Source organism: Canis aureus, chromosome 6, assembly GCF_053574225.1.
Source record: "Canis aureus isolate CA01 chromosome 6, VMU_Caureus_v.1.0, whole genome shotgun sequence".
NCBI classification, from domain to species: domain Eukaryota; kingdom Metazoa; phylum Chordata; class Mammalia; order Carnivora; family Canidae; genus Canis; species Canis aureus.
In genome coordinates, this window is record NC_135616.1 from 43,600,137 (window position 1) to 43,615,661 (window position 15,525).

Here is a 15,525-nt window from a genome sequence, read left to right on the forward strand (position 1 = left end):
ATGCAGGAAGCCACCTGAGTCTGATTCTCCCTGAGTGCCCTGGCCTTACAGGAATTCCCTGTAAAAATGGTCTATGGGGGAGGACGTGCCTCCCCCCAATCACATGCCTACGCGAATGAAAAATAGAATATTGAGCTTCCTGCGTCTTCCAATACAAGGCCTTCTTGCTCTAGGACCCTATGAACTAAGATGATAGCACTCTTTGTAGAAATGGCCAAGGGATTTCTTCTTCACACGTAAGCACAGCACAATTTCCCACTCTGCTCAGTCCCCAGTTTGGGCTGAGGAAGGAGTCAAGTCTTATTATAGTTATTCTGCTCCTCACCCTTGATACTGCAGACCCGTCGCTTAAGTACCTCCCCCCTTTCAGAGCTGCCGGCCTGCCTCCTGGCAGATCAGAGCCTCGGACAGCAGACCGGCCAGGTGACCTGGGCACACCAGCTGGAGCAGGCTCGGGAGGAGTGGCAGCAGCAGTACCTGGCCATTGCCCAGGTGAGCTTCACTGCCTCCACCTGCAGAGGCCGACACCTGGCGGGAGCCTCACCCCGTTCCCAGACACACACGGCTGCCTGGACTGCTTTTTCCAGTGAATGTGTGTAGTATGTGAGATGTGGCGTGTGATATGTGACAAATGACTCCCATCACTGCTGTTGACAGGGACGAGAAGGAAGGAAGCCAAGAGGGTTGATGAGTAAGGCTGAAGGTAGATCCAAGGCTGTTGATAATTACAGTTTGGGGAGAATTTGAGGACTGTCTTCTGGGGACCGTGTGGTGTGCCCCTGAACCATGGTATCTCCTTGGCATTTGCTGCCGGGATCCAATTGTGTGAATCAGATCGATGTGAATTTCGTAGGTGGGTTAGGGAGATACCCTCTTGGCCCCCATCCACAGCCCACTCCCTCCCGCCATGACCCGACCCCCTGAAGCCACAGGTTCTGCACAAACTTCAAGTCATGGGCCAGACTCAGAGCACTTTGGGAGCAGTGGCAGAGGTCCGGGCTGGCTCCTGAAAGGCTTATGAAGCCTGGAATGGAGGTGAGCCTCAGGCTGGGGGAGTGCAGTGGGGTCAGGTCTGCAGCCCCAGGAGGCTAGGTCGAGTTAGGGCCCAAAGATTCTAGAAGTGTAGACAGTAACAACGGAAAAGATTCTTACCCTCCTTACCCTTTAGCGGAATTTCAAGATTTAAAGGCTTTCCATGTGCATGCTCAGTGTAGTCTATTCTAATTGACTGCGAATCCTCTATAAGCCCAATACTAATCAATACTGTACTCAGGGAGGAGACGCAGTCAGGTGACCAGGAGAGAGTACTACATGCCACATTTTGTCCTCTGTGCCTGATTACCAGTGAGCTCACCAGCAGGATGTGGGAAGCATGAGATGTAGGGTAGCAGGTTTAGTGGAGGCCCAAGGCAGGACGAGCCAGATTAGGCACCTCCCTGGGGCATCGGGATGACTGGGGATATGGGGACCTGCAGAAAATAGTGGGGTAGAAGTCAGGGTAGAAGGGGATGAGACAGGGCAGCCAGGAAGGGGGAGCAGAGTCAGGGAAACCAGCTACGCTGGGCAGCATTCCTATCCCAGTGAACTCAGGCCCCAACGGCCGACCTGCCAAGGCTCTCACCTCTGCAGAGCCCCTGCCCTACCCGGCCTTCCTCATCCAGGTTCGCCTCTCTGGGCGATTTGACAGGATGCATAGACAAAGGGCTTTGGCACAAAGTGGACAGGACAGGAACACTGCTGTCCCGAACCCACGGGCCCTGGGACCTCTCCGTGTCTCCTCCAGGAGCGGCAGATGATGGAGACCTTCCCACACCTTCTCAACGTCAACGAGGACCCGCAGCTCACGGGAGTCCTCAAGTACTTCATTCAGGCTGGTACTCCCCCGTCTTGACTCACTCGGCACCTGCTCCTGTGTCTTGCTTTCAGGAGCACATTTCTCTTTTGAATCTCTCTTTTCATGGTAAATATATGTAACGTAGAGGTCAGCACGCTGATGATTTTTCAGTATGTAGTTCAGGGGCATTAGAATAATCACCTCGATCCAACTCCAGAACCTGTCCCCTCCCAAACCGGAACTCTGTCCACATTCAGCAACAACTCCACGTGCCCCTACGCCAGCCCCTGGCAACCGCCAACTATTCTAGATACTCCGTATAATTGGAATCATGCGGTATCTGTCCTTCCATGACTAGCATGATTCAGCCGGCATAATGCCCTCAAGGTTCACTGATGTAGCAGGTTATACAGATCTCCTCCCTTCCTTTTTAAGGCCGAATCATATTCCATTATATGTATAGACCACATTTTTTAATCTATTCAAATTTTGGAAAATAGCCTCAATATTGTAGCAACAGCTGACTTTCCGCATGCGAGTGCTATACAGGCCCCCAACGGGAGAAGGCTCATGCGGGATGGAGGTGGGGCCCGGGAGCTGGGCAGCCCCCAGGAGGGCCGGAGGGTGCTCTGGGCCATGTCCAGGGTATCAGTGACAGGACAGAAACAGCTTCACAGACTAGGACCTTGTCCGGGCCAGGCTTCCACGCATCTCCCAAGGCCCCGGCTCAACAGTTTCTCCCTCCAGGATTCCCACTGATCAGGTAGAATTTGAAAAAAGTCAAGAATCCCACAAAAAGGGCAGAAAGTAAAATAATCACCCCTAAGGCAGGGTGATGTCCAAGCACTTGTGACTAAAAAGTCCAGGTGGCAAAATCCCTGCACCCCATCATCCTCAAGACAAAATGGCACGGCCTGAACATGAGACACGTTCCCTTGTCAAGGTCAAATTCTGACAATTTTGAAAATAAATTATCTTCATTCTTTTCAAGGCTCCTGTGATGCTGGTCGGGCTGCTTCAAATGCCATCCCTCTTCTAGGTTTGGGGTAAGTGTGCGTACGCCATTTGTGTCCCGCGTGCGAGAGCCATGACCTCAGCTCACACGGCCTGGTCTGCGAAGCTCCACATTTGTCTGGTCACTGCCCAGTCAGGCCACAGACCCTGCTGGATGACCCAGAACCAAAGAGTCCCAGCCTGTCCCCAGAGCCCCATGTCAGTGCTGGGCGGGAGGAGGCCCCTGTAAGGCCTTGTAGGCTCTCACCGCAGACCTCCTCCTCCAGACATCACCTTGTCTCCTTGGTCTCATGTGGGGCCAGAGGGGAAGGCCATGTGCTAGACGCTGTTTGATAATTCTGTACAAGGGGACAAAGCAGACGAGGCCAGGGAGTGAAAAGGGAGCCAGCCACAAGTGGCCTGCGTCTTCTGGGGTCTTAACCACCAAAGCAATGGCATCCTCAGATCTCTGTGCTCAGAGCCCTCACCAGCTGGACCAAGAGGAAGCCCAGCCTCTGAAGTGATACCCTCTGCAAGGGGAGGCCCCGAGGTGCCCTATGGTGGTCCCCATGAACCCTGACTGTCCTGTACATCTATGGCCTCCCTACTGCTCCTTCCCATTCCAGAGTTTCCTGGCTGCCCACGGATTCCCAGCCAGGAGGCCCAGGTGGCTCTTACAGAGGCCTGACTGACCCGTCCCCCTGACATACCTCAGCCCTCCTGAGCCAACATGCAGGGAGAAGAGAGGAGGAGGCCTATGCTGACCCTGCCCCACCAGCTTCCAGCTCCCTTCTCCTGACTCATCCTGGGGATCCCTCTCATCTCCCTTCCCAGACCACTCCCTGTGGGCACCCTACACAGATCTGTACATGGCTGAACTCCAGATGAGTTGATGTTAAAACCTTTCCCACAGCATCCCTGAGCCCCAAGCAAACAGGGATATGCATGGACACATGTCTCAGCACCCAGAACAGTCCATGACAACCAAGGAGTCTAGGAACATTCTAGAACAGTTAAGCTGGTCATTCAGGCACACAGATAATGTCCAGGGGGCAGCCACTCTGACACCTCTGACATCTATCCCCAGATCCTTAGCATATAAAGTCTGGATTCGTATTATAAGACCTAGAAACGGATCTAAACTTCTCTGTGGTGTGTACGTTATTATTAATCACATGCCCCAGCATCCCTCCTGAAACATCTTTGCTTTGTTTCCGTTTCCCCACCACTCGCTCCTGCTGGCCTGGGAGTTTCTGAAGGACCACTGGAACTGTTCGCTAACTGTTCATTATCTTGGCTACTTAGACAAACTCTTGTCTTTTTAGAATTTCAGATAAACATGCTTCCTTCACAAATCTGGACGGGAAAGTGACAGTCACTCCACACAGCAAATGCAACGTTGTTGTCAATGGGGTGCCCATCACGACCACGACAAAGCTGCAGCATCTGGTAGCATTTCCTGCCTGAAATTCCCTAAGTCCTACCCAAGAGCTGGGAGAGGGGGTTCTCAGGAGGTACCCCCAACATCTGCGCTGTGGCGAGGGCTGGGCAAGGCTGGGTGCTAACCACCCCGTTTCCTTCTGGAACAGTGTCATGATGGACATGGTCACAGCCTGGGGCTGGGAGACCTGATAGTAGCACACTATGTGTTCTTGGGCAGGTCACTTCACTTCTCTGGACTTCATCTCTGGACCTCACCAAGACCCTTTCCAGCTCTAACACTTTATGAGAAACAAAACTACAGCCCCTTGCAGACACCGGGCTCTCCATCTCCTCCCCACACCCCAGCCAGAGCCCCCAGCACCAAAGGGGCCCCCCTCAGCCTCCCTGTGGCCCAATCCCCTCTTCAACCCATTCCCCACACCGTAGCCACAGGGAGCCTATTGGACAAGCTGCTGGGATTAGACCACACCCTTCTGGAAATTCTCAGTGACCAACCTGTTAGGACACCCGTGTGAGCTGCCCCTCTCTCCACTGCTTCCAACCTCACTGCTCCGCATGAACGTTGCACTGACCTCCTGATTGTTGGGAACATTCCAGGCTCTGTCTGGCAGCAGACTTCTCAGCGTTGCTAAAACTCCCCACCCCTGAAGTCTTAGCTTAAATAGTGCACCTTGGGAGAGGACCACTCTGGTCCTCAGTGCAAATCAGGCCCCCTCCACCCTTCTGCAGAAGTGCCCCCTTTCATTCAAGCATCTCTCTCGGGCTATTACACCGTTGGTCTGTAAAGTCCTAGATGGGAGGGCCCAGGTCTGTTTGGTCCCCACTGGGGTTCCCAGTGTCCCATGCAGTCGGAGCTCAGTGTGGGATGCAGAGGAAACAGATGAAAGGACGCACACAAAAGCAAGATGCCAACCTCTTCCTCCCCGTTCACAAGTCTCTTCCCTGTCCGGGGAACTCATGGAGGTCTTGTGATTTATCCCAGCTGGTGGGCCTGGGGCCTTGGCTTCCCCTGGGGCAGGCTGACCCCACAGCGCCCTTCCCCTGAGTCACCCGTCTCCTCCCTAGGACCGCGTTATCTTGGGATCCAGCAGCGCCTACCTCTACATTGGGTTTCCTTCAGAGCGAGGCAGCGAAGACTTGAACAGGTTTGACTATGACTTTTTCCAGCTGGAGAGAGCAGCTGTGGAGGGAGTGAGCATGGACAAGCTTGGTGAGCAGCCCAGGGCCCTGCCTTTCCGGCATCTTCTGCACGCTGGTCCGCTGATCCGAAAGCAACTGCTTTCACTGTGTGCTCTCCCACTTCACTTAAGGAAATAATCTTTTAAAAGTGCAACATTTAGGAAGTTAACATGATTTCCATGTAAATGAAGAATGAGGGCATGTCAAAGATTAAATTCATTAATCTGTTACTTTAATAAACAGTAGAGAAGAGAGTGGTAATCCAGTTGACTCTTGAACAACACGAGTTTGAACTGCTCTGATCCACTTACATGTGGACTTTTTTTTACATGTAGATTTTTTGTTAAATAAATGCAGCATAGCTCTGAAAATGTATTTTCTCTTATGACTTTCTTCTCTGTAGCATACCTTATTGTAAGAACACAGTATATAATACATAGAACAGACAAAATGTGTGTTAATCAACTGTTTACTGGTGAGTCTTCAGGACAACAATAGGCTGTTAGTGGGTAAATTTGGGGGGACTCAAAAGTTAAGTGGATTTTTGACTCTACGGGGGTTTGGAGCTCTAACCCCCATGGTGTTCAAGATTCGACTATATAACCAATGAGAGAAGAATACTCAAATAAGGCTCTGAGTTAGACAAAGCTGATTAATGGCCTTCGGGGTGATAATCTTCTACTGGACAAAAGTCCTTGTAATTTGCCAATCTTCTACAAATTCCATCTCACAGCTCAGAGTGCAGGCCCCAGTCAACAGTTTAGTGAGTGTATGCTGGTCCACCCCCCAGGGGATCAGAATCCCTACACAAGGCTCTGCTAGGACATTTAAAGGACAGTCATCCCTTTTGCCTTATTTCCATGTTTGGGAGGTTTTTTGAGACAGCTTCCCCTGTGCTGCACAGTCACCGAGTGGCTCTCTCAGACACGGGGCCCCCTGCGTCGTGGCCAGCAATCCCACAGTGGCCAGTTAGTTGGTCTTCACCTGCCTGGACACACTCCACCCTTGTTCCCTGGAGCCTCTTGCCGTGACAGGGAAGCATTTTGTGCACAGTTCTCAATTTTGTGTTTTTTTTTTAATAATAAATTTATTTTTTATTGGTGTTCAATTTGCCAACATACAGAATAACACCCAGTGCTCATCCTGTCAAGTGCCCCCCTAGTTCTCAATTTTGAAGCAATTTCTTGAGATGCACAGCAAAGTTTCAAGAGCAGTACATAGGATTTTCATACACACTTAAGTTCCTGTTTCAACATTTAGTACACTTGCTTTATTATATATCTGCATATGTGTGTGTATATAAGTATGGGTATATATCATCTTTAAATATATTTTTTTTCTGAATCATTTGAGAATAAGTTGCAGTATGGATTTTATGCATATTTAACTAATTGTTAATATCAATAGCATCCTTTATAATAAAAACAAATTCAAGCCCAACATCCAAGTAAGGACCACATATGTCTCTTTGGTCTCCTTAAACCTGGAATGATCACCAGTCTTTGCCTTTCATAACCTTTCATGACCTTGGCATTCTTAAAGTGTAAAGGCCAGTTGTTTTGTTCAACTTTCTTTATTTTGTCTTTTTGGTGGCTGTCAGATTTGTCTCCTGTACAGTTACTAATTCCATCTTTTGATCAATAAATACTTTATGAGGAGAGTCTTTTGATATGTGGATACCCTACCTACACTTTGCCATAGTTTCATCCACTAGTTTTTTCATCCTTTCATTTTTGCTTGGATTAATTATGCTGGGGATTTTGCCAAATGGTGCATCTCTGGCTCTACCATTTCTTCTACATTTATTTGGGAAAAGAAATCTACTGTAAGGAAGAAATAATCTCTCCTGTTTGTTTATTCACTTATTTATGTCAATACTCATAGAATCCAATTTTACACAGTAGGTTTGAATCTGTTGCTTTCGGGGTTGACTTTGACCTGCACACTGTCCCAGATATGGCCAGAAAGAGCCTCTTCAAGCTGATTTTCATGTCTTTCTGGCTCATCCCCATAGGTCTTTGAATACCAGCTTACTTTTTGGTATAAGAACACATTCTAGGTTCCATTCTAGGTTCATTTGCAGACTCTCACTCCCAGCTCTGCAGTCGGGCATTTCTCAAGCATCCTGACTCCTTTTGGTCGAGAACAGCATTTATAAGTCAAGATCTGGAGCTAGGTGTGCAGACCAGGGTATTGATATATTGATACATCTCTATGGACAGACAGACACACATATGCCACGCACATATGTATAGCTTTGTCAATATCCACAAAACCATGAGTTCACAGTGATACCTCCAATTCCAGCTCAATGCCCCAGGGATTAGTCTAGTTTTCCCTTGGTGGGGAAACCTTATAATATTTATGTCCCATTTTTCTCCATCTATCCTCTGGATTCCATACCCTGTCACCTTCTTTTTTTAAAAGACTTTATTTATTTATTTGAGAGATGGAGTGAAAGAGAGAGAAAGAGAGAGTGAATGAGCATGAATAGGGGGAGGAGTAGAGGGAGGCAGAGGGACGGAGGGAGCAGCAGACCTTTGGTGAGCAGGGAGCCCCACTTGGGGCTCGATCCCACCCTGAGATCATGTTCTGTGGTGAAGGCAGAGGCTCACCGACTGAGCCACCGAGGTGCTCCTGGTTTTTTATTTTGTTTTAATTACATGCTTGTAATTTTAAAATGCAAACATTTGATGGACAGCTAAACAAATGAGCAAGCGTATGAATTCCCTTGTGGCTGGTCAGTATCCCAGGACAGGTGGCCGATGCTCATGGGCTCTCTGCGTCTTCCCAGGGGCCGTGAGCCACGGGGATGGAATGGCAGACCCCAGCGTGCTGGCTGTGTTCCAGGACTATGTCAAACTGATGCCACTGGTGGCAGAAGCGAATCAAATGGGCGAAGAGCTGGAGAAGGTGGGAGCCAGGAGACAGTACGGCCGGGTCCAGAAAGGGCCTTGGGGAACAGGGTCCACGGACCCTCACACCACTCCCCCCAGCCAGCTTCGTGATGTGGATGGGGACAGGGGGACCTGGGGAGGTCGGGACCCAGGGCCCCCACTGGGAGCCATGACAGACCCCAGGTCAACACCCAGGCCTCACCAGTCCCAGCGCCACCTCTGGCCTCCACGGCCACCCAGGACCCCGGACCAGGACTTGCTTGCACACACCCCATCCCAGATCATCCTTCGGAGCGACTTTTCTGGGCCCAGCACCCCAAGGCCCTCTATGCCTGAGTGGGGGTCGGCCCCCTGGTGCCCTGGGGTGCCAATCCTCAGGACACCCGGGGAGCATCAGAGAAAGAGGGGGACATGGCGGGGATGGTGTGACTGATACCACAGGGTGACCTGGTGCAACGTGCTTCTCTTACCAGGGACTCAGAATGGAACTGAAGGTGAAGAATCTAGCATCATCCGACTCCAGAGGTTACGACCTACAGAAAGAGGTCATGGTGAAGGTGACAAACCAGAGGACTCAGGAGGTGAGCGCACCTTTGGGGACAGACAGAGCTTCTGCGGTGCTCTCCCAGAGATAGGGTTGGTGCAGCCCTGACAGCCTGCCGATGCTCAGTGAAGGGACACGGTGTGTTCCAAGTGGGGCTGGGACCCTGGGGACACAAGACCCCTTCATCTGTGTCCTCCTGGGCCTCTCCCCACACAGCACCGAGCCCCAGGATCCTTCCCCACCACCTGCGCTGACCATTCCTGTCTGTTTTTAACATGACTTGAAGGCTTGAGTCCAGAAGGGAGCCTGAGAGTTTATCCAGCAGACGGTGGTGTCTGTGACAGAGAGACACAGAGACAGACAGTGAGACAGAGAGACAAAGAGAGACAGAGAGACCTGCCAATGTGGAGCAATGAGAAGATCTGCGCTCTTGTTAAGATTCCAGAAAATGGGGCAGCCCAGGTGGCTCAGTGGTTTAGTGCCACCTTCAGCCCAGGGCGTGACCCTGGAGACCTGGGATCAAGTCCCACGTCGGACTCCCTGCATGGAGCCTGCTTATGTCTCTGCCTCTCTCTGTGTGTCTCTCATGAATAAATAAAATCTATAAAAAAAAAAAAAAAAGAAGAAGAAGTAGAAGATTCCAGAAAAGGCCTTTGTCGATCCATAACCACGTTGACCCATTCCCAGGCTCACTGTCAGGAACATCCCCTTGGGAATCTAAAACCCCTTTCTTTTCCCAACAGGAAAGACTGGGGCTCTCTTCTGGCATCCCCCCCCATATTTTTGCCTTCGGAGCCACACTCAGCCCTCTGGCCCCGACCTGAAGCTCACTCCTTAGCCTGTGCTCTGAGAGCCCCTACTTCTCAGGTGGCCTCGGGGTGTGCTGCTGCCTCCCCAGTCCACAGCTGAAGGGGACCGCATGTCCCTGGGTGATCTGCTCTACCGAGTGACACAGCAACACTTGTCTGAGCATCACACTTCTGCTCATTCCCCCAAAGTCACCAACATCTTCTTAAAATTGTGAAAGAACTAGAACTAGATGGAAGAACTAGAAATGGCAAGGTCCACACTCAGCCTCGGTGCATTGGCTTTCTGCCTGGTGCTGGGACCCCAAGGTCATGGCTCAAGTTTAACTGGTCCCTAGGCTGCAAGGCCTCAGGAGCAACCCTGAGTGAGGCCAGTTGGGGGCCCCAACTTCTGAGACAGTTTCCTGTTCCTTTCTGTGTCTTTCCCTGGCCAGTCCCTTCATGTCACACAGCCTGGGGGCCTCAAACAACAGCTCTGTACTTGTCACAGCTCTGGAGGCCGGCAGCCTGAGTCCACCAGGTAGATGTGTCTGGTGAGGGCTGGCTGTGCGGGCCACAGTGGACACCTTCTCACTGAGTCCTCACGTGACCTTAGGGGCCTCAGAAGGGCACTAACTCCATTCCGGGGCCTCCACCCACATGATCCACTCACCTCCCATAGGCCCTGCCTCCTCCACCATCGCACTGGGGGACAGAACACTCAGCCCAGAGCAACGGGCCTGATGCCAGCTCACCATACACCCCAGTGCAGCTGTCAGGGCTCTCGGGGTGAGACCCCCACCCTGGGAGTCAACCTGGACATCTGTGCCATGTCCCATGAGGCCTTCAGACAAGCTGAAGCCTCAAGGTGTCTGTGATTGTGACATTGTGTTTGTGTTTTCTGGAAGATTCCATGAGGACAGACAACTTTGGTGATCCCATGTTCCACATGCCTCTCTGGAGCCATGCACTCCCGCCCTGAGTTTGGCTTAGCAGTTTCCTACTGTCTTGCCAGACCTTGTTTTAAGGAGATCTTTAATTTTTAAAAACTGTTTTCCATGTGATTCTGTGTTTCCCTATTGACTGTTTATCATGGTTTAAGGGGACTTAGATTTTATTCAGCCTTTTCTGAGATCAGCAGGAAGGTTCCCTCAACCACACAGGCTGCCACGGCCAGTGTTTTCACTTCTGATGGTTAAGCAAGTCCTGTGGGACAGCTTGGCCTGCTCCTGAGCAAACCGCGCCGGGCTCTCCTACAAGGGACTCTGCGCTGATTTTACAGTGATTCCGTTCCTATTTCTCATTTCTCCTCAGAGGTAAATCTTACTGATCTGTCATCTTCGAGGCTGTCCATTTTTCCCTTTTAAAAGTTTCAGTGACCTTTCCCCAGAAGAAGCTTCCCTGGGAGCTGCTCGCCGTGCTGGCCGTAACCGGCCCATTCTGGGAACACTGGCGTGGTCTGAGGGCCTGCCCGCAGCCTGGGGCAGGGCGGCAGCGCGTGTAGACACACTCAGCACCTTTTTGGTGGTTGGTCTTACAAACGTTGACTGCAGACTGTGTAGACCGTGAATGTCACCGGGAGAGGATGGGACCCACAGGCTGCTTCGTGTGACCATCATCACACGTCACTGACAATTTGGGAGCCAGCCAGGTCCCTGGGAGGACAGGGAGCTTTTCTACACTGGAAATGCCACCCATACTGACTTTTCAGGAGCATCTGTGCAAAAGCTTCTAGCCAGGGAGTCTGTGCCTGGCCCCGCAGGCCCCTCTGGGGTGAAGGGTCAGTACAGGGGCCCCTGCCTGTCTCTGCCTGGGGGAGGGGGGTCAGCACAGGCCCCCCACCGGCCCGCAGAGCCCGGCTGCCCTGTCCCGGGGCCCGCGTCCGCTCTCTGTGGGGAAGGATGCATGGGGCTGATGATCTGGCTGCCCACAATCCTGGCCCCACGGCCTAAAGGTCTTTGAAAGGCCCACTCCCTCGCCAGCCGTAGCATTGCCACAGCCAGGCTCGCGTGGACTCTCGGAGGACCGTGCTGCACTTCGCTGTCCTGGAGGCAGAAAAGGGAAGAAAGAAGTCTTTTTAGTCTGGAGGATGTTCCTTTTTCTGAGGACACAGAACACTCACAGAGAGAATGACGTATCTGTTGGTTTCTGGTGTCGTTTGAGGCTGTTCAGAGAAGGAGTTACTCATTCTACATGGTAACCACTTCGGATATGACGTTTATGGTCTAGAACTTTCCATCTCACTTGTATTCTCCCCCCCACACACACAGCTTATGCTTCTGTTCTCTAGCTCAGCAGCCTCAGGGAGGGGACAGCCCGTGGCAGGCTCTGGGGGGCAGGGGGGCAAGGGGTGGGGGGAGCTCACATGTCCATCACCTCACAGCTCTGCCGCCTACAGGCCCAGCCCAGGCCTCCCTGCACCAAAAGCAAGGGCCCCACAGAACCATTTCGCTTTCCGGAGGCTTGAGGGCCCATCTGCTTCCCAGGCTCTTTCCCCGCTTTCCCGGGCTCACGGCCATCACACGCCATCTCCCAAGTCAGCCACCGGGCATCTCCCGGACGGGCTTTGGCCACTGTCTCCCCGACCTCGTCCGCCGCCTCCTCTTCCTCGTGATTACTCTGGGCCCCGGAGTTAACCTCAGCAAACCTCCCTGCTTCATCAGCTCATTAGCAAACGAGGCGGCCGCCACCTCAGTGCGTGCCAGGTGCCGCAGAGCGGGCGGCCGACACGGCGGGCTGGTGCCGTGGACCGCGGGCCTCGCCTGCGCTGCCCGAGGGCCCCCTGGGCCGCCGTGGCCGTGTGCCCGGGTGCTGCGCCAGGCGGCGGGCCAAGAGCGAATGTGGACGGAGACGGGGGTCAGACCCTGCTGACCCGCCTTTGTGTTTCCAGGTGTGGATTTGGTCAAAAGCCAAGTTTATCAACAGGAAGTTCCTGATGGAGGAACTCTACCAGCGCTTTCTAGAAGGGGAGGACAGCCACGTGGCCCAGGAAGACGACCCTTTCTGGGACCCCGTCGAGGCGGTGCACCTGGGCTCGGCTCACGTCTGGCTCCAGCCGCTGGCCCACTGCATGAAACTCGAGGAGCAGGTGGAGTTCCTGAGCTGCGACGGGACGGAGGAGGCCACGCTGCACGTCCACGTGACGCCCTGCTCCCCGGCGGGACAGTGGGTGTCCCCTTCTCCTCTGGCCTGGTCCGGGGCTCATAGGGTGCCTGAGTTCCCCCGGAGGAGGTGGTCAGCTGGTCATTCAGTAACCATTTGGCTTCATCAAATGATTTTTGCCACGGCGACCAAGCCGGCCAACCTGGAATCTTCCAGAGCCTTGTGAAGAGGCCCTGGAGCCAGAAGCAGAAAGCTCATTTCCCAGTTCATCCTTTCTCCATCCTGGGTATAGGCTTCGGTCATTTTTTTGGTTCCTTTTCTGAAGTAAGACACTGAGGTGCCCTTGTTCCAGACCCGGCCTCATTCTCTGTGCTTATCTGACCTTCTGTGGGGACGGGCTTTGCTTTATCTCTGCAGTGTTGCCTCTCAACCTCCTTCCAGGGAGCCTCTTCTGTTTCTCTTTTCAGGCCGTAGGCAGTTCGGGCAGTTTCCACAAAAGCCCAAATCTCTTAGCAATACGAAGCGAAGAGGCAGGTGGCAGGGGCTCTGGTCTGGAGGCTCAGTTCCCTCAGGCGCCCACGGATGCCATTTTGTCTTTCTGAAGAAGCAACAGGCACAGGAAGGGGGCAAGGGGACTGCGAGGTCCTGAGCCCCAGGGACCAAGCTGACCATTGACCCGCCATCTTGGTGGGAATTCCACGAAGCCTTCTGATCACTGGGCCACCTCGGGCTTCTGGGCTGTGAGTGGTTGATCTCTCGCTGCCACTTAATCAGGTGGCATCCTGGTTTATAGGCTTTGTGGGAGCTTGATGTGAGGTTGGTGTGAGATGGCCGCTGTTGGAAAGTGCTCCAAATTGGTTTGCGAACTTGTAGGCCTGGAGTTGACTCTGGACTGTGAAGAGGTCGCCAAGGAAGTTGGCGGCCAGCTGGCTCTCCCTGGGTGACAGCCCCTCTCTCCCACTGGGCACCTACCTGGGTCTCCAATGCTAGCCCATTTATTATACAAAGTGGTTATATCATTCTCTCCTTCTCGAGAGGGTTATGAGCTCCTTGAATGTTTCTTGAATGAATGAATTCTGCAGCAGGTAACACCCCCTGTCTTTCCTTCAGGGAGGGTGGCCATCTCTTGAGGAGGTCTCAATAACCGCCTATGACAACACAATGCTAACTCCCTCGGGCCCAGGCTAACCCAGGGCCCATGTTCTCCTCTGTTTGCAGAGCGTGCAGTGAGGAGGATGTGGTTATTGACACTGCGGAGTTGCTGGGCAAGAGGATGGATTTCCAGATTGGCCTTGTGCGGTGCCTTGGCATCAAGTGGCTCAAGGAAGGCGCGGAGCGGGGCGTTCAGATGGGGTACCAGCCTGCCCCACTGAGCTGTGTGCACGCACCCACCCCCTGGGCCCTGGTGGGAGGAAGTCTTTCCTCAACTATCAAAAACGAGCCTATTATGAAATTTTCTTAATTTTCCCTCCTTGCTCAACCCCGAAATGAGTATTTCCCCTTCTGTTTAACGGAGGTCCCACATCCCTGTGGGTTGCTGGGCTGTAAGCCGTGTGTGCTGATCTTAGAAGAGTGGTTGATGCAGTAATCAGAAAGTTTAATGACCTGATGGAATATTCAGTAAAGCTTATTATCTAAATGGAATAGGTTTTTCTGAGTTTGAAACAAAGGGACTGTATCACAGTATGGCAAAAGCACCGGATAGGCTTAATTGGGCTAAAGAGATTTGAAGAATAAATCGATAAAAGGAAGCTTTGAAGGCCAGAAGTCAAACCACCGCCTCATGTGGAAAATTGACAGTTTTAGATTATGGAAGTAGAAAGTATCTATCAAAGCCCATCTCCTTTTTGTTAGACATGTAATACTGTCCACATAGTGATGCTACCTGTGGGCCGTGGCTGAGATGCTGGGGCGGTGCTCACGAGAAGCAATTACAGGTCATCCTGCATCAACAGACCAACGCCGGCCATCCTTCTCTGGCTCATCTGATCCTTTTCCTCATAAATGTGTCCCTTCTGGTTTTAAATCGTGTTTTATGTCCTTTTCTCAGTTACAGAATGTATGATCTTTCAAGCACTTTCTATACCAAGCCTGTGTGGAAAATTGTGAATCCCCAAATAGAAGAAACGGTCCAATTTACAGCCTTAAATGCATCTCAGGACTTTCTGAATTATTTACAAACAAATGCTCTCATTGTCGATTTATGGGGTCTTCAAGGTACCGTGGTTACTTCCCCTTTTGTACAATGCACTCCACTTGGCTAGCATGTCACGGTATCTAGGGCTGCTGAGGGAGGGAGGAAGTGGGAGGGGTCAGGGGGTCCTAACAGCCATGAGCCATCTTCCCAGGTCCCTGGGCTCTTGTCCACAGGTGACTATAGGGTTTACATCTCTTCACACCACAATGGGGCCAGATAGTGGTGAGGTTCTTTCCTTGATGATGTCTCCCTCACATTGCAGAAGGCTGCGCCCAACTGAGCTGCTCTCAGCCAGACCTCATGGTCACAAGTGAAGGCCATGTCATGGTGGACACCAAGAAAATTTCTGCATTGGTGGATACAGGCCAGGTGTGCACATTTATATAGCCTTCAAATAGACATGGCAAAGGGCCAAGAAATCCCAGGTGATAGCCGCTTAGGGATCTTTGATGTGCCTTCCCTAAACAAGCGTTTTCTTGATTTTCTCCCGTGTTCCTGGAGGAGCTTACACCCTGCTCACCTCCCTACCCCCCATCTAGTTGTCTCCCAGT

General features: G+C 52.1%; 1 protein-coding gene across 1 annotated transcript in view; it reads left to right on the forward strand.

Annotated features, from left to right (window-relative positions):
- LOC144316550 (kinesin-like protein KIF28) overlaps positions 1–15,525 on the forward strand; it is a 59,044-nt gene that overhangs the window by 40,874 nt on the left and 2,645 nt on the right. The window contains exons 10-20 of the mRNA XM_077902566.1: positions 371–492; positions 1,784–1,874; positions 2,826–2,880; positions 4,153–4,276; positions 5,336–5,480; positions 8,244–8,362; positions 8,820–8,927; positions 12,566–12,840; positions 13,996–14,130; positions 14,828–14,994; positions 15,237–15,343. Coding sequence (XP_077758692.1) covers positions 371–492; positions 1,784–1,874; positions 2,826–2,880; positions 4,153–4,276; positions 5,336–5,480; positions 8,244–8,362; positions 8,820–8,927; positions 12,566–12,840; positions 13,996–14,130; positions 14,828–14,994; positions 15,237–15,343 — 1,448 coding nt within the window. The remainder of the gene's footprint in view (positions 1–370; positions 493–1,783; positions 1,875–2,825; positions 2,881–4,152; positions 4,277–5,335; positions 5,481–8,243; positions 8,363–8,819; positions 8,928–12,565; positions 12,841–13,995; positions 14,131–14,827; positions 14,995–15,236; positions 15,344–15,525) is intronic.